Genomic DNA, 22936 nt, shown 5'->3' on the forward strand with positions numbered 1-22936 from the left:
TTTATTTTCTTATGTGTTCATTCAAGCGCATTAAAGTTTTGTGATTCCCACATCGTCTGAGAACTTAACTATGCACTTTGTACTATAAGTCCACATAGTTTGATGTATGAATGAAACGTTATGTGCACACATGCTGCCGGTCAAGAGATGTCCATTGTTTGGGTGAAAGTGGTCATTTTCACATCATTGTAATGCACTCAGACACATTAAAAAGATGGACTGCAGTGTCCCAGCAGCCCTGAAGGGACCACCCACTTAGCAGAGCTTGGTCATTTTTGGTCAACATCTCTTCATCCTCCTGAAGCCACTCAGTCCCACTGGGGTTTGACTGGATTCTGTGGGATATCAGCAGAAACGATCTGCTGGACTTTATTTCACTCAATCGGTTTGAAATGCAGGGCGTTTACAGCAATCATCCCCGTTTAAAACGCTCTGGTCTGGTGTTATTATCAGATATAGTGACGCACGGTGTTGCTACAGGCAGATGGGCAGATGGGAGCTTGAGTGCCCCCTACATAGTTTAAGGGGTACATTCGGTCCATGGGTATAGATCATACTAAACCCAAGCAAACTTTGTGTCTCTCTTTCACACAGACACACACACACACACACACACACACACACACACACTATCTCTCTCTCACTCTCTCTCTCTCTCTCTCTCTCACACACCTTGCCTCCCACCTGCCTTCCTTTGAAATGAATTAATCAAGTACAATATATAGGAAATAAGTTACTTCGTGTAGCTTTTATTTTTTTCATATAATTTTTCACTTTTATGCTCAAATCTTGCTTTTCTTTCATCCATTTTACACCTCCACTCTGTTAAATCCGTGTTCTTTGTATAATGCACATTTTTGCAAGTATGCAAGATGTATATTGTTTTATGATGGAGTAAAAACAAACCAAAGTTCATTTAAATATTCTGTCCTCATATGCAATATTGTTGAACATAGCTGTAACCTATCCAGTGAGTTTTATCTTTTTACATGCATCAAAGAAATTATTCGGTTTTACAGAAACTGAGCCAGACCAGACACTCAATCATTGCATGTTAAATGAACTGTAAAAAAAACATGACAAAATACATGTGATATTAAGGTTCACAACAGACCAAAATACAAGCCTGAACTTGCATCTGTGGTAACATCTTCCCTTATTTTCAGGACTCTTGCCCTTTCTTGTTGAGTTTGTGGGTGTTGTGCTGGTAAAGGCTTAAATGCCATTAAGCTCACCATTGTACGGTATAATGACTCTGAACATTAACGACAGCAGGTCAAAGGGAACAGATTTCATAGCAAACTTGCAGCAGAATATTGAGGAAAAGTTTGGTCAAAGCTGTGCATAGTTTGCACTAATGAACACTTACTTTACATGATTTTACCGTTTTGTTCATTCACTGACGAAACTGAAGGGGGTGGCATTAATGAACAAGGTGTTTTTACTTTGTTAATATTGTTCTTTTATACAAATACACTAAATTGTTGTGAAATCCACTTGATGAAAAGAAAGGTGGAAATGAGGCCTAATCATTTGGTTGGGCTGGTTGTTTCTACTGAACACATATATAATTCAGTAACAGTTAAATACGTAAAATGTCAGCATTGAACTATTCAGATATGTCATCAACCTATGTCCATTGGCCTAAAAGTGACATCAATGTCCTCTCTCAAATAACCAAAATGGAGAATCTCTTTGCAAACGACCCGTCAAAGGGCTCCTGCTGCTGTAGGCATCATCAAACTGAGCATATCTCCTCTCTTTGTTTGTTCCGTTTCGGTGTAAGATAACAAGGAGGTGATGCATGACTCTACATGGTGGTGAGACACCACAGTCACATCATTGTTTACAGCTCCTTGTTGAAACATTCAAGAATGCGTGCATGCACAGAACCAGAAACCTGCAGTTAAACCAAAAAAAGTTTCCTCACCGTTGGGAACCTGACTCTTCAAATGAGCTTGGGCTTCCTCCACCTCTTGAAGCAAGTCCTAGCAGGCTGTCTAAAGGGCAAAACCAGACACGCTGGTGACAGAGGGGCAACTGAACTCACATCAGTAATCCCTGTAACTCTTTTCTCCCTGATGCGCCTATGTTTTTGGCAAGGGAGACATAGAAACGTTTAATTAATAACTATCTTATTTCATACGTAAACAATGCAGTGGCTGACATCTAAAGATAAATAAATATAGTCTTTAGTCTACTGATGTTACTATTATTTAAGGACATTATAAAATAAATTAGGACTGAAAGTAAAGTTCCGGGTAGATGAAACTGCAGCAGAAGGCTGTAAGCCCTGTGGCAGAGGCTCACCTTGTCGAGCCAGTAGGTTGAGTCTAGTGCACAAGACATAATCGTCCTTTCTACAGCCATCAAAGAAAGACAAACACACCTTCGATGTTGCGACACTTCTCATTATAAACCATTTCCGGTCCTCAGCCCGTTTATTGACTGTGCTATGCAAGGTTGAGGAAATAATGATACTACCAAACACACCTCACCCAGTCAGTTTATCAGTACACTGACAACAAGCTTCTTTCACTTCACTGCCAATATGGTCCCAAAATAGTTTCCATCAAATTATAGTTTTATTATATAAAATAAATACAGAATGAGAAAGCTTTGAAAATAAGCATTAATCTTATACAAATTTACAGTGTGTATTTTGCAGTCAATTTTGGTCATGTGTCAATTTTAAGAAGGACCTATTTGCTTATGTGGAGTGGAACAAATTGAAAACGAGTATCATTTTCATAGGCACTTAAAATTTGATTGCTTAATTGTAAATGGCTTAAAAAAAGCTAAGGTCACTGTGACTGACTGTGTTCTTGCCTAAGCAGATGGCAAAAATACAAAACTAATTTCAACTCACCAACTAAAAAATTAATTTGGTCTGATTTTGCTTTTATTATTTCTACAGTCCATTGTGGTTGGTCTCTTAGATCGGGAAGATACTCGAGTAGGCACATGTAGTTTTAAAGGAGACTAAATCCATTTTACAAGGTAATAAAGTGCTTGGTTACACAGTATGATATAAGGTATAACGCATTGATGGGAGTGAAGACCACGGTGGACCTCACATTCTTTAAGTCAGAATTTCTTCAGGTATTGAGAGTGGTTGTTAGCTGAGGATGCACGGGCACGGTGCTTGTGATGGTTAGTGACTTTCATTTCCTTTGTCTGAAAACAGTGGAAGAAAATAAGGATTACAACATGTTCAACAAAATCACCTTATATGTTCAGGAAAGACATGAATCCCCCAGAAAATCCTACTTACAGAGGGTGCATCAACAAGCAGCAGGCTTCGTGTGCCAGTATCACTCCCAGCATGTTCTCGCACACCTGCAAAGAATAATTGGCAGGAGTGGTTATCCTGCATTGATATGACGACTTCCCAACGCTCTAGTTGATCAGCTCTGGCCTAATGCAAACAACCTTTAAAAAGTGCTCACAGTGCAGCTGGTGGTTAAGTCTGTCTAGAGAAAGAAGGATTTTCTGCTCTTCCAAGGAAATGCGGGTGGGTGCGTGCTGTTGGCTGCGCTGCTGCACCGTTCCTGGACTCTGTGTTTGGGCTGTTTCCATGGCAGCTACAATATTTCTTTCTTCCAGTAGGCCTTCAGTATGTACTTCAGCCAGGTGTAACTGGGCTGCACGCTTCAATCCTGAGAGCACAGGCAAAGTCACATCAAAGGCATGCATTCTCTCCTGTTTCCACTTTACTTTTGTTGGTTTTTTTTTATCCCTTTATGGGTAAAATACAGCTGTGCTGTTGTCTTTCTGAATTTCTGATGTTCCTGTTGTACTGCTAAAATGATTTTGCCTGGTATTGGCTCAGAATATTAATTTTACTTTCATATTATCTCTATGAGCTTTTGGGTGCCTTGGTTTCTTCTTGGTTGTACATTCAATAATATACATGCAGGAGAGAAGTCTTATTAAATGCCGAACTTGAAAGAAGACGGGCATTTTTGTAAAACTACTTCTTCTAGAAATTAAAAGTTTGTTCTAACTATAACAGAAACCTAAATTTAGATATGCAGAGAAAACATTACCTTCATCTGTAAAGGCCACGTCATAAGTACTGGAAAACATCTTGACTGGGTGTGTGGACTGTTTAGTTGGTGGGCAAAACAAAATAAAAACAATATGTCATTTAAGGCTGATATTAACCTTAGATAATATTTATGTAGGCTATAAATACTACTAAATTTCTAGGTGATAGGCATCAGGCACAATAACAGGTAGAGCAAGTTGTAAACAAAAACATTATGCATCAATGCTTATTTTTTGTAAAACACTGCCAACTCCACCCAGAAAGTCTTGTCTTGAGAATCTTAAATAGTGGCATCTAAGTTTTACTAACACTAGGGACAGAATGAAAGGAACTGCAAAACTGATTCAACAAGTTCAAACACACCCATTTACTGATCTTTAGCAATTATTCACAATCTTCCTCCCCACAGGGCAACTGCATGCATGTACCTGAGAGGGCTGAGGAAGACTTCTGTAACCTGAGCCAGGAGACTGTCTGCTCTGCTCCACGCAGGGTTTCCTCACAGCTCGCCCACTCTCCAGGACCTGTCTTCTAAGCATGGTTTTTGCTGAAAGGAGATATATTCACTGAAATCATTAAAGTAACATAAAAAAAAACAACTATCGACATAAAGGCTAATGTTAACTAGTATGTGGTGAGTCCAGGCCCCTTTAGTACTCTAAACAGGATACATAACAAAATAGATTCCGTATGACTGAAAATCCCGACAGATAATGTTAAGCTTGTGAATAAGAACTGCATATATGTAGCAATTGTTAGAATAGAATAGAATAAATGGAGCTAAACAAATACATCAAACGGTTGCTGTAATATTGAGGAGACACACACTGCCGACTCCAAAGTGAGTGAAATTGAGAAAGGAGACCTGAAAGCCAACAAAGTAGATTAGTTTTTGATCTAAAATGTTTTTGAAAATTTTGAAAAATTACAAAAAATGTAACTGGGATTGTTGTTGCAGTTCTCTCTCTTGTTAGGAATTCTGGCTGTTCTGCTTAAAAAGACATTGCAAGCAAAAAATGGAGTTTGTTTATATTATGCAGTTCAACCTGGATATGTTCAGCTGTGCTATTTCAAATGGTAATTCATGAATGTATGCAGAACCTCAAATTAAGTAATGATGTTAGATGTCAATTCTTAACCGTATTGTGTTATGCAATGGAAAAAAATGGTTCGGAGCCATTGTTTGATCTCACCAGTAGAGGGGGCTGATTACACTATTGCCGTTGATGGCAACATGAGACAGATTGCCATGGGCTCGAGGCAAGGCAGACAACAGGGCATTGTGAGGCAGGAAGTTTTTAGGGTAAACTAAGTCCACATTTCCAGATATTATTGGCTTCCTTTTCTGTAGATAAATAAATAAGACTTAAACCTCTCTAACTTTTCAATATCAAAACACGAGATGACACAAAACAGTATGTCAGTTATTATATGGTTTGATTTCAATAAATTAGTAGCACATAAATAGTGGTCAACACTAGGTGGCAAAGGGGACAAAGCATATTGATGCAAATTATGAAAAATAGCTTTTCTGTGAAAAAGGATCTCTTGGGAATCTTATACAACTTTGCAAATCAGAACAACACAGCTCATTCACTGGATTTTCCTTCAATGGGATTATATGTAAGGACAGTTACAGATAACAGGACAGATTCCAGGGTCACTGAGATTGTAATTGTTTGTTAAGGATAAAGAATAAAAGGGATTAGTGCACAGTACTCTAACTTGTACTCACATTGTTAACTTGAAATTTGAAGTTCTATAGCTAAAGGGTAGAAACAAATAGGCTCTATAGAAACTGCAATCAAATTTAAATGACACATCTCTGGAGACACAGAAACCAAGCTCGAGCTGTGTGAGGGGCTGTGAGCCAAAATATACATTACCGTCCTTGGGGGCTAAGGCGCTGCGGACACCATGCCAAAGCCGTGAGATCTCCTCATCTGTGGGAGTGCAATCTAAACAGAGGGCTTTTTCATTGAACACCATCCCTCTTCTTCTACTGCATCCCTGAGTTTCCTGATGATCTGTGCTGAGCGTGCCCTTCGTGTTACCCTCTGAGACGGAGCATGTATATGAGGGCGGCATTGGTGTGTACATAACATTACTATCTGTTCTGATTAGATGACGTTTGTATGGCGAGAAAAAGTCTTCTGAGTTGTCTTTGCACAGGGCCTGGTCTACAACGTTTAACATTTACATATAACACTAATTATATCTCCGTGCCCAGCACAGTCTTATGGCGCTTTTTCTTCCACCAATTCTGGGCATCATTATCTTCCCTTTGGTTTTGGCAATCTGACTCACCTCGGTGGCAGATTGGGGTCGTATGAGAGTGCCCTTTCTAGTCCGTGAAGAAACAGGACCTCCTCCAACTCTGGCAGAGGACTCTCTCCGAGGGACCTTGGGGCCACCAGTCCTGGTGCTGCTCCGTGGCACCTTGACCTCATCTGCTCGTTCATGGGATAAGCTGACTTGAACCCCAACATCTGCCCACGCCTGCTTTGTAAAGTGATAACCGGTGGAGGCTGGAGGGGTCATGCCGGGTCCAACCTTGGAAGCCCCTGAGACTGTAGTGAGACTTAGCTGGTGGTCTTCTGGGTTTTTCTTTGACTGAGAAAGATTGGAAGACTTGCCTTTCATCTGTTTCATTATGCTCTGTTCTTTGTCCTCTTTTTCCACATGTACCTCATCAAACCAACGCAGCTTCTTCTTGACCCTGTTGTTGTTCTCCACGTCCTTAGTCTTTGCCCTTGTCAATTCAACACTATCTCTGATTGCTAAAGCTACTTGTTTTGCAAAAATCAAATGCCCTGAGCCATACAAACATGTAGCATCTCTTGACATATATTTGGACTGCTTTTTTAGAATTCCCTTAATGAATCTGACTTCACATACTGAACGAGTTGTCCCCACTGAAACAGGCAATGTTTGTACTTCCTCCTCGGAACACTTAAGGCATTTAAGAGTATCCGATTGAATGTTAGACAAGCATGCGTGTTGCAGCAATGCTGTATTAATGGGCTTCAATTATGGGCTCTGAGTTTGAAACCTTATTGAGGTTGTTTAGGAAGCACTAGGCTCTTTCTGGGATGACAGCCAGAGCTTGTTTACAGTTAACACTAGTATGATCCGTGCCATATGGAGTCTTAGTGATATACGGCGTCTTTTCTTCCACCAATTCTATCCGAGGAGGTGGGCGGGGCATCATTATCTTCCCTTTGGTTTTGGCAATCTGACTCACCTCGGTGGCAGATTGGGGTCGTATGAGAGTGCCCTTTCTAGTCCGTGAAGAAACAGGACCTCCTCCAACTCTGGCAGAGGACTCTCTCCGAGGGACCTTGGGGCCACCAGTCCTGGTGCTGCTCCGTGGCACCTTGACCTCATCTGCTCGTTCATGGGATAAGCTGACTTGAACCCCAACATCTGCCCACGCCTGCTTTGTAAAGTGATAACCGGTGGAGGCTGGAGGGGTCATGCTGGTCCAACCTTGGAAGCCCCTGAGACTGAGATGAGACTGTAGGTCTTCTGGGTTTTTCTTCTTTTTTGAAAGATTGGAAGACTTGCCTTTCATCTGTTTCATTATGCTCTGTTCTTTGTCCTCTTTTTCCACATGTACCTCATCAAACCAACGCAGCTTCTTCTTGACCCTGTTGTTGTTCTCCACGTCCTTAGTCTTTGCCCTTGTCAATTCAACACTATCTCTCTTGCTAAACTTGTTTTGCAAAAATGCCCTGAGCCATACAAACATGTAGCATCTCTTATATATATTTGCTTTTTTAGAATTCCCTGAATTGACTACTGACATACTGAACGAGTTGTCCCCACTGAAACAGGCAATGTTTGTACTTCCTCCTCGGAACACTTAAGGCATTTAAGAGTATCCGATTGAATGTTAGACAAGCATGCGTGTTGCAGCAATGCTGTATTAATGGGCTTCTCAATTATGGGCTCTGAGTTTGAAACCTTATTGAGGTTGTTTAGGGAAGCACTAGGCTCTTTCTGGGATGACAGACAGTGGTTTTCTTTTCCTGTTTGCTGAAGAGTTCCTTCTTGTGAGGTATTATCGGCTGTGCTATCATTCAAGAAAATATTTGGCTTTGGGGGAGCCCCAGACAAAATGTCTTTGCTGTTACCATTTTTGGCAGGCAAAATAATTTCTGTAGCTGATGGATGTTTTAACTGTCTGTCATCATGGTCCCTCTGCTGTCTGAGATCCAACAGAGCCTCTTGTTTTGCACATGAAGGCTCAAGTGCTGTGGTGTCGGGAGTAACTCTATTTGTAACAATGATGTTGTCATTGGGACTGTTTTGTGGGGAGTTTACCTCAAAGTGCTCTGGGTCTGCGCTAATAACTTCACAATAAGTTAATAAGTTGCAGCCTTGCAGAGCAGGTTGGGTCTCTCTTTTACGCATCTGCTCAGATGTGAACCTCCAAGAAGCTTTAGAAATTTGCATCTTATTGTTAGGCCCTTCAGAGTCCTCTTGCTCTCTCTCCTTAGGCTCATGCAGTTTTTGTGAACGGGTTAAGTTATCACCAAGAAGAAGCCCTGCTGATAAAGTTAGGTCTGATGTTGGAAACAAATCATTTTGCTTTCTCAGGTTTAGGCGGGGGTTATCTGAGTCGAGCAACGATGACGAATAGGAACACTGCAGATTTTTTGTGCTGTGGTCAGGGTCCTCATTCTTCAAACTGTCCTTACTTGAAAGGCTTTCAGAATTCCAGCAATCAGACAGGTGTCTGTCCTGAAATATGGAGCAAAAGAGAAGTGATGATTAGAAAATAATATGATTTACATTTTCTCAAAGTTGATGAGAACTGTATGAAATCAAAATTTTTGGTGTGGATTTTCTCCTCTTTAGACTATAGTTGGCTCAGTATGGATGTTATATACACAGGTTAGGTATGAGAAGGGCATTATACAGATTTTCCAATTAGATATTTCTAAAATAAGATATTTCATGCAGATATCAATATTTTCGAAGTGTTGTGGTAGGTCTAATTCAGACGTCTAAATTATGTTGTTCAAGCAAATCAAGTCCAACACTAAGAAGCATCTGTCCTGTGCTATCTCAGTCAGTGATGGAGGCAGAATTTTTCACAAAGCAAATCAGGAAACTGTTACACTTAATAAAATTTGAAACAACTATTCAAATGCACATTTCACCAGAGGGTGCTGAAGCTTGTGAAAGCCAATAGGGGGGTTACTGGTGCAGGAAAGGGCCCATGTCACACTGCTGCACCCTAAGGGTCTATACTTGTGTAGGATAATATACAAAAAGAGGCATTTGAACTGCCCTACATCTTAATAGCTATGAACAATAAACTAGTTATGCTAAAATCTTCAGTGATTAAGATAATCAATGCACTTATTCTATCAACATTTTTTTTTCCCACATTGGAGGCATTAATATTTGAATTCCATTTTTTTTTATTAATTCACATGTAAATGTACATATTATCAACACATAAATTTTTGATTAGCAGATTAGAGTGAAAGTGAGTTAAGAATATTTTAGATTGTAGTTTGAAGTACAAGAAAAGCTACTCAAATGCAGAATCAAGAGTACTAGTAGTTAGCGTGACAGTGTGTCCACACGCTACACACAGATCGACAGAAATGACTGACTGAACACAAAAATACAGTTTGCTTAAAATTTCATATGACAAATTGTCAGCCAAAGATTTCATTTCAGTCACTCCTTTATTTTAGTTCAACTTAACTGCTCTTTATCATCTGACCATGTTCATGGTTATCTTAAGACAGGAAAAGTCAGACTTCTCTTCAAAAAGACCTCAACAAGTACTTAACATTATCAATAATAATGACTACTTGATAAATGTCAGTCTAGTTTAGCAAAGATATTCTTCTAAATAATCTTTTAGTAGCAGGTAATTGTCACTCCATTGACTTACAGTATCAATGGGGTTTGTTTATGTGTGTGTGAGACAAAACAGCATCTTAAACCATAAATCACCCCAATACAACGAGCGGGAGGGTTGAAATGAAATAACTACTACATTTTGGAATAACACTTCTAATACCTTAAAAAATTAAGCAGGGGTGAAATAACACAGCTTTGTGAGAATGCCAGCAAAATGTTTTATTTCCTGCACATTCAAATAGACTAACCAACATACTTGTGGACTGTGATCTTGCTGCTTCTCTTGTTTTTTTTCAGTGTCTTGACTGGTCTTGAAGCAAGTCGTGCCCTGCTCCCGAAGCAGTTTTGTGTAGGCCTCCACAGCAGAGGGTGCTTGGCGGTGGGAGGATTTAGAAAGTGTGGGAGGCTTAGGAGAGGGAGTGCAGCTTCTTTAAGAGAAAACCGAAAAGTATAAATATAATGTATGACCACCCCGGCCATTAGAAAAGGCTACACACAAAATATATTACAAATCAAAATTTATTAACAAAAATATCACCAAAATTTGAACAACAGTATGAAGTTTTAATGCAACAGCAGTGATGGGGTTATTTTTAGTACGAAGGACACATGAGAGTGGTATATTTATTATCAGACTTGTTTACCTGATAATGTTAGAGTTGCTTGACAAGAAAGAGGACTGCTGGGTGTAAGAACTCAAGGTCCCCTGAAGCTGATTGAGCGCATCTTCTATACTTGGGACATTTCTTCTTAATGCTAAAAAACCGTAAAGGAAAACAAAACAACTGAAATGTGCCAAGAATGTTGTGAGTTATTTCTCAGTTCTAAGAGGTATATGTAAGATACATCACTAACATTGTCTACGTCTTTGAGAAGGAGGCAGATGGGCTCTTTGGAAGCGCTCAGTTGCATCCTGTACTTGCTGTCTGCGTTGATGTAGGATGGTCTCTCTCAGCCGCTGCTCCTGCACGTCCCACTGCTTCTGTCTTTCCTCCAGAGCCCTGAGCCATGAAAAAGAGCAGAGCATGTACCTGAGGCACATTTTAAATGATTAAGTCTAGACTGGCCATGTTTTAGATACAGAAACCTGAGTCTGCTCCTCGAGATGTGCTTTCAACACAGTCATTAATGAATTAAAGCTACCACTCACTACTGGATTCAAAGAGTAAGCTAATAATAACATAAACAAGGTCAATCAATTTCAGTATTGTTTTTTTTTTAATGGGCAAAAATGATAATGACAACAAAAGAAGTGTACCTTTTTAAACAGTGTTGAGAACCAGAACAAAAAGTAGCTCAGGCTTTTAGTTAACAATTTTGTTCTACAAAAAAATAAAGTTTTTATTATTTTATAGCTAGTATCTACTATATTTATTAATAAGTGCTGTTTATTTGAGCTGAAAAGTTTTGAATAGTATGGCATTAAATTTAAGACTAATGAGGCAAACACAATCATGCACTATGAAGAGGTGCTACATTAGTCCTTATAATTTAAATTTGTAGACTTGTACCAAATTGCTCTGCCTTGTTTACATTGTCATGAAAGGACGCACACAAATATTGGCATTGCTTTACAGTCAAAGCTTTTTTGTTGGCATGGCGCAAGATATCGTTTCAAATTTAAAGTTAAAATCTTGAATTTCTGCTTATCTGATACTATTCAAAATTATATAAACATTTTATCAAAGCAATAATGTACCATGCACTGTTCATTATTTTGGTTATCGGCATCAGTGTGCTGACGTTTAATAATAATTCTAGATTGCTTTATAAACTCTGAAGGTCTGTGCAAGTTGATCAGTGCATAAAGTTTTCAAAAACGAGTTCCATTTAATGTAATGTTAAAGGGATAACTTATCCACTTCCTTTAACTTTTCCCTCCTTTAAAATAACAAACCTCATTTGTAGGTTGTTTTCTTTCTTGTACAGGCATGTTAAGCTGTTTAACTTTTAACATTATGTTTAAGAAATAATGATCACCTGCCTCTGTAAGACCAGAATCTGTCTCTGATATTACACAAAATATCTGACCTACAACGTTATCCTAGCATTCACCTACTCTTTGAAGCTCTTAGTTTAAAAACAGGAAGACTCACAGCTACCCTCTGGGCCTACATTTCTATTTCCAGGTCTACACTGCAAAATCCCGTCAACACAATCTATCCCTCAAAAGGTGTTAAGCCCAGGACAGAACCATAAGCCGCCTGTGCATGAGGTGCACACTATACACCAGCCAAGCAGCATCTGCTTACGGGAAGAAATGGCAGGTGCTGCTAATGTGCAAAGAACTGGCTGTCTGGGCAGGGTTAGGTTTACGGAGTGCAGACAAAACTCCGATCTGAGACGACACACACCTGTTAGTGCTAAAATACAAACCACAGTGCTTAATTAATAGAGAGTGGGACTGACTTCCGGCGTCGGTTGGTTTCCAGGGAAAACCTGCGAGCTCGGACTTTGCATAACTTCTGCTCCTCGGTCAAAAGTTGTCTCTCATCTTCGAAGCCTCGCTCAGCTCCAAACCTCGACCCCCTGGAAGTGAGCCGCTAAGGAGAGCAGTTTTAAATGGCAGCGGGCAGAAATGTGTCACTTACATGTAAACTTACATGCATTTGCTTTGACACAGGTGTGCACGTTCAATACGCATTAACTCTACAGGATAAATATTAAAACGTGTTGTAGGATACGAGTGGCAGAATACGTTGTCCTGAAGAACTTGCATCCCTCCAAGGCTGCCCCCCTCCCCCGGCTGACACCGGGCATACATACAGGTCCGGCTCCCAGCAAAGCTCTTAGCTGCTAACTCGGCTCGTCGGGTCCTGTCTTAGCTAGCGTCTGCCGCTAACCCCCTGCTAACTCACTAAGTCATTTTCAGGGCGAGGACAAACGTGCCCGGGAAACGTTCGCAGCAAATTCTCCTGAAAAAATAACAGTCTCTTTGGTCGTTTAAAAATACTCCGTCTAAGCTCACACTTTTTTTCTTTTTTTTTTAGCCGTTTCACCTGTCTGTGTACAGTCCCTCCATGATAGCAACCGGGGACGCAGTTCCTTGACAACGGGAACCGTGGTGATTATACCCGGCATGTCCAGCAGAGGGCTCGGGGCTCAATACATGCTGCTTTCAGGTACACCAGGAAGTGTCGTAATAAATAGTTAGGTAGGTAGGTAGGTAGGTAAATACACGTACGTACATACATACACACACACACACACACACACACACACACACACACACCAACAACAGAGCATAGATCGAAACGAACAGACGAAAACGATTGGATAAACAAAACACAACGAAAACTAAAATAAATGGGTTAAGTGAAACAACTACAAGGACAGATACGAAGAGTACGATATTCGGAAATCATGTGATGAAGTTTTAACTTAAAGGTTAAAGTAAAGATTAGGAAATGGCTGCGCATACGGATATAAGTATAAAGATCGTATGATTTTTAAAAAAAAAAAAAACTTTGTTGGTGACCAGTGACTGACATAACTAATAGAAGTTGTTGATATTAAAACAGCTCTGCCCTCTCACATGCGATTCGGTACATAAAGAGTTTATATCAAATAAAGGTTTATTTGATATATTAGGCTAAGTAAAACTATATATAGATGAAACCTGGAAGACTTTGAACAGTCTGAATACTTACAATTATTTTTGCATAGCTTTTGATCTGCTCGAGGACGATGCCTCTCATAAAACATAGTTAAGAGGATTTAGGAAAATCTGCTCTTTCCAGATTGCCACTGCGGTCCTGTGGACAGGGACCACTGCATTAAATAATCTCTCTTCAGTGTGTCAGACACCGTATAGAGTATTAGAGGTGCTGCTGCTTGAGTCCAGAGAGCTTCGGTGCACTTCTGCTGTGCCTAAATCCTCCTATTGGTTTGACGGACTGTTTTAATATGTCGCTTTTTCGGCTTACCGGGCGCAATTATGGAAAATCGAGGAAATGAAAATGAGATACAAATTGTTATATCACCTCCAAAGCAGGACCCAGATGCATTCAACGGACGCTAATATCCTATGTTGCAAAAACACACCTTTTAAAAAAGCTACAAGAAAAAAAACCGCCCAGTTGGCGTGCGGAGACGGCACTGTCAGCATCAGCACCCAAAGGTGAGACGCGGGGTGAGTCAGTCTGACAGGTGGGAGAGCGGGTGGCATGAAGTCGGGCATACGTGAGGTGCAGCTCGTGGCTCTTGGACGTAGTTTTTGGTTCTCAGGACGTATTGAAGTGAAGGGGGGGTCATTTGGCGGAGCAGCCGTTTCTGAGGTGAGTGGACCATCCTGTTGGACTTTTTTTTTTTTTTTTTTTTTTTTTAAATATTGCTGCGAAACAAAAGACGCACGCTGAAGTTAATGAAATTATTTCCAAATCTGTCTACAAGAAGACAGTCGAGAAGTGTCGGTGGTAAGGCTTCTGAGGAAAAAGCGTCAGGCCCACGATAGTCCGAGAAGCGCCAGCAGTATGAGAGTAGTCAGTAGTCCATCCTGCAGCATCCCATTGTTTTTAATCTGCCGCTGTGCCTCTCCATGACATGCATACACTCGTGTCTTCTTCTGTACAATTTAAGGGAGCGGAACATTTTTCCTCTTACTACAGATGTGTGTTAATATGCACATGCGCACAGCCCACTTACAGCCGTTAACTGCAGAAAAATCATACATTAGAGTAGTGATGTTATTGACAGTTGTGTTATCTATCATGCCACGGCAATGTTTTATTTATTTTATTTTATTTTCTCCCTTTTTTCATGCCCTGGTTATCAGTGATCCACAACTTTTCAGTGAGTCACTTCCCAGTTGCCTGTCTCAAGAAGAGCAGAGGAACAAAAACAGCAAGGCGTTCCCAGAAATTCAGGCAGGGAAATGTGCATGGAACAGCTACCTCTATGATGATGCCAGTTCCAGTGGGGATTTTCTCACCTCCGAACAGCATGACAACATTTTCGTTTTGTCTCCTCTCGGCTGCTCTAGACTGGATGCCAAAGATGAATAATTTGGTCTGTATTAGAAGAAATTCTGTATATACTGTGTGTACTCGTCAGATTGCTCAGTTATGTAAAATCTTGTTAACTCTAATCATGATTGAATGAGGGGGAAGTTGTCATCGTCTGTTGTCATCTGTGCTGAAGCAGTTAGCTCTTGAGATAACTACATTATTCAAATTTAATTACCGAACAGAAAGTAGATTTACTCGTTTGACAATGACGAAATGTAATTAGTATTAAAAATAGTCACTGTCAGATGGTAGTATGATCATAGTCTAATGAATGGAGTTAACATCATCGGCCCCTTGAATCAGTAAATTAAAGTTTACCGAGATTTAACACCAGATGGAATTGTTATATAATATTCCACATATGCAAAATAAGTTTGGCCAACTGCGAGGCAGAGGCTTAGTGGATGGACAGTGCCAGGCCATGAAATGGAGGAGAGCAGATGATGAGTCTGTGGGTGGTGTCACACATGTAGTGCAAGTTTTAATTCAGCTGAGACCAGCTGTCCACAGCTCATTGTTGTCCATTCACTCCTTCGGTTCTCCAAGGCCTTCTTCGGAAATGTAGGTGGAGCTGATCGTCATATATCTAAACCGGTTGACTAATTCAATTAATGTGTCTGCTTAGTAAGAAATGAATAGTAAATCTTACTCTTCCTGAAGCTGGTGCTATTTGGATTTGGGAGTGAAAACTGAGTATTTTGACTTGCATTAATAATATCACAAATATATAATCTGTATTTGCAGTCATTTGATAACGGTATTGTATCATCTAAAATACTGTTAACTGTGTTTAGATGGAGCAATGAAGCAAAAGCCGTGATGCTGCGGCAGGTGGTGGCCAAACCCCGGCGACAAGCTTTACGGGGAGCTGGTTACCTGTTTCATGCCCAGTCCTCCTCCTGCCTTTCCATGGCAGAGGAACTTTTCTTAGATGCTGCAGAATATGGTAACATTCCTGAAGTGAGGCGGATGCTAGAGGAACTGCCAGACCTCAATGTCAACTGTGTAAACTACATGGGCCAAAGTGCATTGCAGCTGGCAGTGGCCAATGAGCATTTGGAGGTGACTAAGCTCCTGCTTAGGAAGAAAGACCTCGCTAGAATAGGAGATGCTTTGCTGTTAGCCATCAGTAAAGGCTACATCCGTATAGTGGAGGCCATACTGAGCCATCAGGCCTTTGCAGACAGTCAGAGGCTCACTAACGGTCCGAGCCAGATGGAGACACACGACGACTTCTTTTCCTATGACGACGATGGCACGCGTTTCTCTCACAACATCACTCCCATCATCCTGGCTTCCCAGTGCCATGAGTACGAAATCGTGCATATACTTCTTATGAAGGGGGCCCGTATAGAGCAGCCCCATGACTACTTCTGTCAGTGCGGGACCTGCAGCGAGCAGCAGAGGCACGATGCTTTTAGCCTTTCACAATCCCGTATCAATGCATATAAAGGTCTGGCTAGTCCAGCATATCTGTCCCTCTCCAATGAAGACCCTGTGATGGCCGCTCTGGAGCTGAGCAACGAGCTTGCAGTTCTAGCCAACATTGAGAAAGAGTTCAAGGTACAGTTGTGTTAAAATATACCCAATATTTTTAAGGTAAAAAATTGAGAGATGAAAGCTGTACGTTGTGTTGATTGCCTTTTACTGTTACAGAATGATTATAAAAAACTGTCCATGCAGTGTAAAGACTTTGTGGTGGGACTCCTGGATTTGTGCCGAAACACAGAGGAAGTGGAGGCCATCTTAAATGGGGACCCTGAATCATGTCAAAACTCTGAAACCTTCGGCAGACAAAACCTTATCAGGTTAAAACTTGCAATAAAATATGAAGTTAAAAAGGTAAGCGTGTGAAAAACGCACCTTAATTTTAAAGTTTAAAATCGATGCACTTGTGTTCATACTCAGCCTTGTGTTTGAATATGTAATATGGAAACTTTGTCTCTCTCTCATACACACACACACACACACACAAACACACTTGCTGCCAATGGGGTGCCAGTTTGTAGCACATCCGAACTGCCAGCAGCAGCTCCTCTCCATTTGGTACGACAACCTGTTTGGCCTACGTCAGCAAACCACAGCAGTTAAAATCCTACTTGTCCTTGGTGTGGCTGTCGGGCTGCCTGTCCTGGCCCTTATGTACTGGATAGCACCGTCAAGTAAGGTTAGTTCCAAAAACTGTGCCCTACTGTTATGTAGGAGAGAGTTTAGTTTTTTGGTGTTGTGTGTTAATGAATCTCTCGCTGTGCAAAGATGATATTCTCTCAGAGGCTGTACCCATGACATGTTGAATTAATTTCGTAAAAGCTGGGAGCAGCTTAAAATAACGGTAACTTTTGTTCTGTTTTGCCCATGCCCTGACCTCTCTCAGTTAGGGAAACTCATGTGTGGACCCTTCCTGAAGTTTGTGGCCCATACAGCATCCTTTATGATATTTCTTTGCCTACTGGTCCTGAACGCAGCAGACCGTTTTGACGGGACATCGCTGCTGCCTAACATGACCACACACGATCACCCTTTGCAGCTGTTTCGTATGAAGACCACCCCCTTCACCTGGATGGAGATTCTCATCATATCCTGGGTCATAGGTAATGACAGTGAACATGCTGTCCCTCCCATGCCATCCCTTTCCCATTCTTGTATACAATCACAACCAGCTATCAAATCGTTTCTTATTAAGTTAGTATATTTTTTAGATTATGTACATTTATTCCTCTCCCATCTCTCTGACACTCAGTCTTGTCTACTTTTCATGATTTAAGTCAGGCTCCTACACAATTACATCACTCTGCTCTGTATGCAGGGTCAAGGATAATCCGAGTCATTGATGAGTTATAAATCCCAAACATCTATTTTGCTAGGAAATTGTGTATATTTATGTATTTTTACCACATGTACCATAATAAATCAGACATGTAATGACTTTCAAACTTAACACTTATATTTATCTTTACAGGCGAGGATTTTGAGCCATATCACACACACTTTGCCAGTATACAGCATCAGTAAATCTTATATATGACTATCAATTCAAGACTTATTTATCATGTTTACACATGTTCAAATCATATCACCCATTATTTCATTGGAGAGAGAAAAATCCTAAATGTGACTTTCTTCTTCTTACAGGGAAGATCTGGGAGGAATGTAAAGATATCTGGTCACAGGACATCCGGGAATACATCTCAGAACCGTGGAACCTTCTTGACTTTAGCATTTTGGCCATATTTATGACCTCTTTCACTGCCAGACTAATGGCTTTCTGGCATGCATATTCTGCCCAGTGTTACGTGGACAAGCACTATACTGACCTGTCCAACGTGACCTTGCCCTTTGAGATACAGTATTTCCAGCTGGGTAGGTGGGGATCAAAGAATTCAAGTATCATGCAATAATGGATTTCTTATACATTCAGTGTACTATAAAATTAACCTTAGATATTAAAGAGGATTTCCTGGTTCAGACTCTAATTTTAAGTCGCATCACTGAATATTGATTTTAAAAAAGTATTGATCTGATAAGCAGCTATTTTAAAGATTTTTTTTGGTTCTCATTCAGCATTTGTTTATTTTCAGCTCGAATCAACTGGATGCCCTCAGACCCGCAGCTTATTTCTGAAGGCCTCTATGCAGTTGCAGTTGTGCTGAGTTTCTCTCGCATTGCATACATCCTGCCTGCGAATGAGAGTTTTGGGCCTTTGCAGATCTCCCTTGGAAGAACGGTGAAAGACATCTTTAAGTTCATGGTGATTTTCATAACAGTTTTTGTGGCTTTCATGGTGGGAATGTTCAATCTGTACTCGTACTACCTCGGAGCCAAGCACAACGATGCATTTACAACGTGAGTGTTGACTATTGACTGTTGCAATAACACAGTTTGCCTGGAAACGCTTGGAAATTTGTGTCTCTGGGCGCAATCTGTGTTGAATTAATATGTAAGACTAACACATTGGTTGCACTACACTAATTCAATTGCCATTTTCTCCATTCCCCCAGGCTTGAAGAGAGCTTTAAAACATTATTTTGGGCCATTTTTGGCTTGTCAGAAGTGAAATCAGTGGTCATCAATATTGACCATAAGTTCATTGAGAATATTGGCTATGTTCTGTACGGGGTGTACAACATCATCATGGTGATTGTCTTGCTGAATATGCTCATTGCCATGTTCAACAGCTCATTCCAAGAAATTGAGGTATGTCTTAACCATCCACATTTCTAAATTACTATTTTATTTTTGTGTCTCGTATATTATCAGTGGTGGTAATTTCATTTGACAAGAATTTACGGCTGATTTATGCTAAGGTTGTCACGTTCTCAGTTCAGTTTTGTATGCTACACCTGCTGTATGTTTGGCTTACACAATAATACTGCAAAGAAATGTAGATAAGTAGGTGGAAGTTTGACATCAGAAATAGAAACTGATGAACTTTCTGAATATTCACCAGTTTCTCATCAAATGTTTCCCGTGGCTCTCACCCCTTCTTACTGTCTCTTCTCTGTTGATGCAGGATGATGCTGATGTTGAGTGGAAGTTTGCGAGAGCCAAGCTCTGGTTCTCATACTTCGAGTACGGCAGCACGATGCCGGTTCCCTTCAACCTTGTACCTAGCCCTACGTCTGTCTTTTCCCTCTTGGTGGGGATAAAGGAATTCCTCTGGGCTGTACCTCAAGACAAAAGCAAAGGCAACTCAAATGATGAGACTGAGCTTAACAAAGTGAGGCATCAGCTGCTGACACAAATGATATTTCAAGCAATGAAATTACCAAATGAATTTTTAGTTTGATTTAAATTAATGGCTGTAGACATCAGCAATACTCAAAGTAAAGTTTACCTATATTCTCTGATGCAGGTCTACAGAGCCCTCTTGTGTCACATTTATAGGTTGCAGTTGTAAGTGCAGCCCTAAAAAACATGTTTTAAAATAACAATTAACAGTGCTTCTTCTCTTTTCTTCCGTTTCTAATCCTAGTTGAGGCAACAGGAGGATCTGAGTGTGGAAGCATCATTTTGTCCAACCCGCCACCAAGTAAAGCAGTTTTTGTTTCCTTAATTAGCTTAAGCTGCTAATAACTGAGCTGCTGGACTGACAGCATATTGTCTTTCCTGGTTGAAGGTTTATACACAGACATGTGAACAGAAATAATGCAATGTTATTAAGTTATTTTAGTACCTCATACCTAGAGGACAAATGCAGAATTGCTGTATATACAGTGCATTCAATAAGAATTCAGACCGCTTTACATTTTTCACATTTTGTTATGTTGCAGCCTTATTTTAAAATCGACACAGCAAAAACCGAATTTTAGACATTTTTGCAAATTTATTATAAAAGGTAAAACTGAAATATCACATTGATATAAGTATTTAGTCCATTTACTATGACACCTGAAAATTAGCTCTGGTTCCTCCCATTTCCCCTGATCATCTTTGAGATGTTTCCACCTCTTGACTGGAGTCCACCTGTGGTAAATTCAGTTGGTTGGACAAAATTTGGAAAGGCACACACCTGCCTATATAAAGGTCTCATAGCTGACAATGCACATCGGAGCAAAAACCAAGCCATGAGGTTGAGGGAACTGCCTGCAGAGCTCAGAGACAGGAAGGTGTCGAGGCAAAAATCTGAGGAAGGCTACAAAAAAATTTCTGCTGCACTGAAGGTTTCCAAGACCACAGTGGCCTACATAATTCTTCAATGGAAGAAGTGTGGAGCAACCATGACTCTTCGTAGAGCTGGCTGCCAGGCCAAACTAAGCATCAGGAGAGAAGGGCCTTGTGCAAAAACCTTTCACATAATACTCAAGGAGACTCGAGGCTGTAATCGCTGCCAAAGCTGCTTCAACTAAGTACTGAGTAAAGCGTCTAAATAGTAATATCAATGTGATATTTTAATTGTAATCCTTTTTAATACATTTGCAAACATTTACAAGATACTGTTTTCACTTTGTAAAGTATTTTTAGGAAAAATTAGCTTATCTGTTTAAGACTCAAATCTTCTACCTTTATTACAGAAGATAATGAATCGCCTCATCAAAAGATATATCGTAAAAGCACAAAGAGATAAAGACAATGATGAAGTAAATGAAGGTGAGTTCAGCACATTTTCTCAATACGGTGCTCCTCTAATCACCAAATTACGAAACATCATTTGACGCGGTTTCACTCACTGCCCCGCAGGTGAACTGAATGAGATTAAACAAGATATCTCCAGTCTCCGCTATGAGCTGCTGGAAAGGGAGAAACATGACATGGAGGCACTGGCAGAGCTGATCAGTCAACTGGGAGAAGTCATGCGTGCTCAGCAGAAAGAAGAGCAGAGGCACATGCTGGCTATGCATTTTTAAAAAAAATGTAAATACTAGAGATGTATTTACTGGACACACTAGACTCTTCTCATTTTGAAGAATTCAGTTAGGGTTAAAGGGGCCTTAGGCACAGACTTAACACACATTTTTGGACAAAAACTTACCTGATAAAACTGGATAGTCTGTATTTTAAATATAGAAACATCCTTGATTCCCCCCCCTCATGCCCTTAGTGTACATGTATCCCTTTTGGAGGATTAACTCAAGTTCTCTTTGTTACTGTCCCTTTCTCTGTACAATTGACCACATGGTGGCACTAACAGAACTTTCTTCTTGTTGCACAGGGTCTGTTAGTTCACACTACCGGCTGCTAAACATATGATGTTTATACAGTTTGATTTAGGGGTGATTTTTTTAATTTTTTTTTCTTCATCTTAAGTAGAAAAGCAGTTCAGATAAGAAAGCATATAGAAGCATGTATTTGAATGTGTCAGTTTCAAGTTCGTAAGTCAGACATAACATAAAAATAAATGAAAGCTTGATAGAAATACCTGCCCTCAGTTTTACTGTGATTCTCAAGTTATGAGAATTTTTTTTTTCTGTAATGCAACCTAAAAATCAATCAACAGGACTGTTTTTTTTTTAATATATACACAAAATTAACTTTTTGGGGTTTTTTTGGGGGGTTTTTTTTGGGTTGTTTTATTAAAATGTTGATCACTTAAGCATAATGTTTAATGGATGTAATTAAAATTGATGTTGATTATTTTCACCTCATGAAGTACAAAGGGTTTATGGCTCTTTAAAAATCACTGCAGCAGATGCTGTTTGCTGTCTCCCGCTCGCCGTGAAGCACGACAAATGTCTGAGAACAGTCTGACCTGTCAGGTAGACAAACAACTCGCCTCCATCTACAGTCAGGCCAGGAGGGAAAAAAGCTCACTAAAGCAAGTGCCGGAACAGAGCTACTATGAAGCATCTATACCGAGGAAAACTAAGGGACCGACATGGCAGTTATTAAAACAGCGACACTGATCAAATAACCATAAAAGTCTTTATACAAGCCGATCTTCACGGTGCTCAGTAAAATGCATTTACCCCATATGTCTGCAATATTAGAAATTTGATTCAAAAAGTACCAGAGGATGGTGTTACACAAAAACTGAGAGCTGTTGGTGGTCACCATGAGCCACGAGCATCACATTTCCAGACACAAGTCTTGTCTGAAAGCTAGGCCATTGACAGCATTTGAAGAACACATCATTTGGACATGAGTGTGAAACTTATCCAAGATTTATGTTGGCCACGGCATGAGAATCCCCTCCTATCGTCAAACACATGACGCAGAAGATAGGGGCCAAGGCCCATGCGTGCATCACAACTCAATGCATCAGCAAGATCCATACTCGGCTGATTAACTTCAATGGTAAAAACCCTCTCTGTTATCTAACTGGGGCAGCAGACACGTAAATTAGATGAGCACAAAGGAGATGAGGGTGCTGATGCAGTGTCCTCAAGAACCATAGAATGCATGGGAAAATATTCTTCACTTTATCAAAGGCCTTCCATGTGCTTTTGAAAAAATATACAGCGGAAAGATAATGCTTCAAATTGGGAACTTTAGTTTAAGCAGCTTTAAATAGAGGCAGATGTGCAAAAAGGGAAAAGTTGAGAAAATTGAAAAAAAA

General features: G+C 40.3%; 2 protein-coding genes across 2 annotated transcripts; one reads left to right on the forward strand and one right to left on the reverse strand.

Moving 5' to 3' along the window:
• Positions 1 to 2452: 2452 nt before the first annotated feature.
• Positions 2453 to 13044, reverse strand: cep126 (centrosomal protein 126). Its single transcript, XM_040131304.1, has 13 exons — positions 12622 to 13044; positions 12347 to 12466; positions 10793 to 10938; positions 10582 to 10693; positions 10194 to 10365; positions 7901 to 8797; positions 6310 to 6994; positions 5938 to 6231; positions 4480 to 4598; positions 4050 to 4107; positions 3450 to 3659; positions 3275 to 3339; positions 2453 to 3177 (listed from the first exon to the last, which is right to left on the reverse strand). Exons 1-13 carry the CDS (start codon positions 12699 to 12701, stop codon positions 3088 to 3090), a joined length of 3048 nt encoding a protein of 1015 aa, XP_039987238.1. The 5' UTR covers positions 12702 to 13044; the 3' UTR covers positions 2453 to 3087.
• On the forward strand, positions 12603 to 21669 carry trpc6b (transient receptor potential cation channel, subfamily C, member 6b). Its single transcript, XM_040130509.1, has 14 exons — positions 12603 to 12705; positions 12928 to 13059; positions 14712 to 14944; positions 15738 to 16506; positions 16600 to 16785; positions 16946 to 17110; positions 17318 to 17534; positions 18076 to 18303; positions 18522 to 18786; positions 18942 to 19137; positions 19454 to 19660; positions 19916 to 19972; positions 20955 to 21030; positions 21121 to 21669. The coding sequence occupies exons 4-14, from the start codon at positions 15763 to 15765 to the stop codon at positions 21285 to 21287; spliced, it is 2508 nt and encodes an 835-aa protein (XP_039986443.1). The 5' UTR covers positions 12603 to 12705; positions 12928 to 13059; positions 14712 to 14944; positions 15738 to 15762; the 3' UTR covers positions 21288 to 21669.
• Positions 21670 to 22936: the final 1267 nt, after the last annotated feature.

The sequence above is a fragment of the Xiphias gladius genome, chromosome 7 (assembly GCF_016859285.1).
Source record: "Xiphias gladius isolate SHS-SW01 ecotype Sanya breed wild chromosome 7, ASM1685928v1, whole genome shotgun sequence".
NCBI lineage: Eukaryota > Metazoa > Chordata > Actinopteri > Istiophoriformes > Xiphiidae > Xiphias > Xiphias gladius.

What these genes read in the sequence shown, in the direction of transcription:
- cep126 (XM_040131304.1), bottom strand. Translation starts at nt 12,701, where the DNA reads ATGTATGCCCGGTGTCAGCCGGGGGAGGGGGGCAGCCTTGGAGGGATG. An exon ending in AGCAAGATCACAGTCCACAA is followed by an intron (nt 8,798 to 10,193) that starts GTATGTTGGTTA and finishes TCCATATTTCAG; the next exon opens with GACAGACACCTGTCTGATTG. An exon ending in TTAAGTGTTCCGAGGAGGAA is followed by an intron (nt 6,995 to 7,900) that starts GTACAAACATTG and finishes AAGTGTTCCGAG; the next exon opens with GAGGAAGTACAAACATTGCC.
- trpc6b (XM_040130509.1), top strand. Translation starts at nt 15,763, where the DNA reads ATGCTGCGGCAGGTGGTGGCCAAACCCCGGCGACAAGCTTTACGGGGA. An exon ending in ACATTGAGAAAGAGTTCAAG is followed by an intron (nt 16,507 to 16,599) that starts GTACAGTTGTGT and finishes TTACTGTTACAG; the next exon opens with AATGATTATAAAAAACTGTC. An exon ending in CAATGATGAAGTAAATGAAG is followed by an intron (nt 21,031 to 21,120) that starts GTGAGTTCAGCA and finishes ACTGCCCCGCAG; the next exon opens with GTGAACTGAATGAGATTAAA.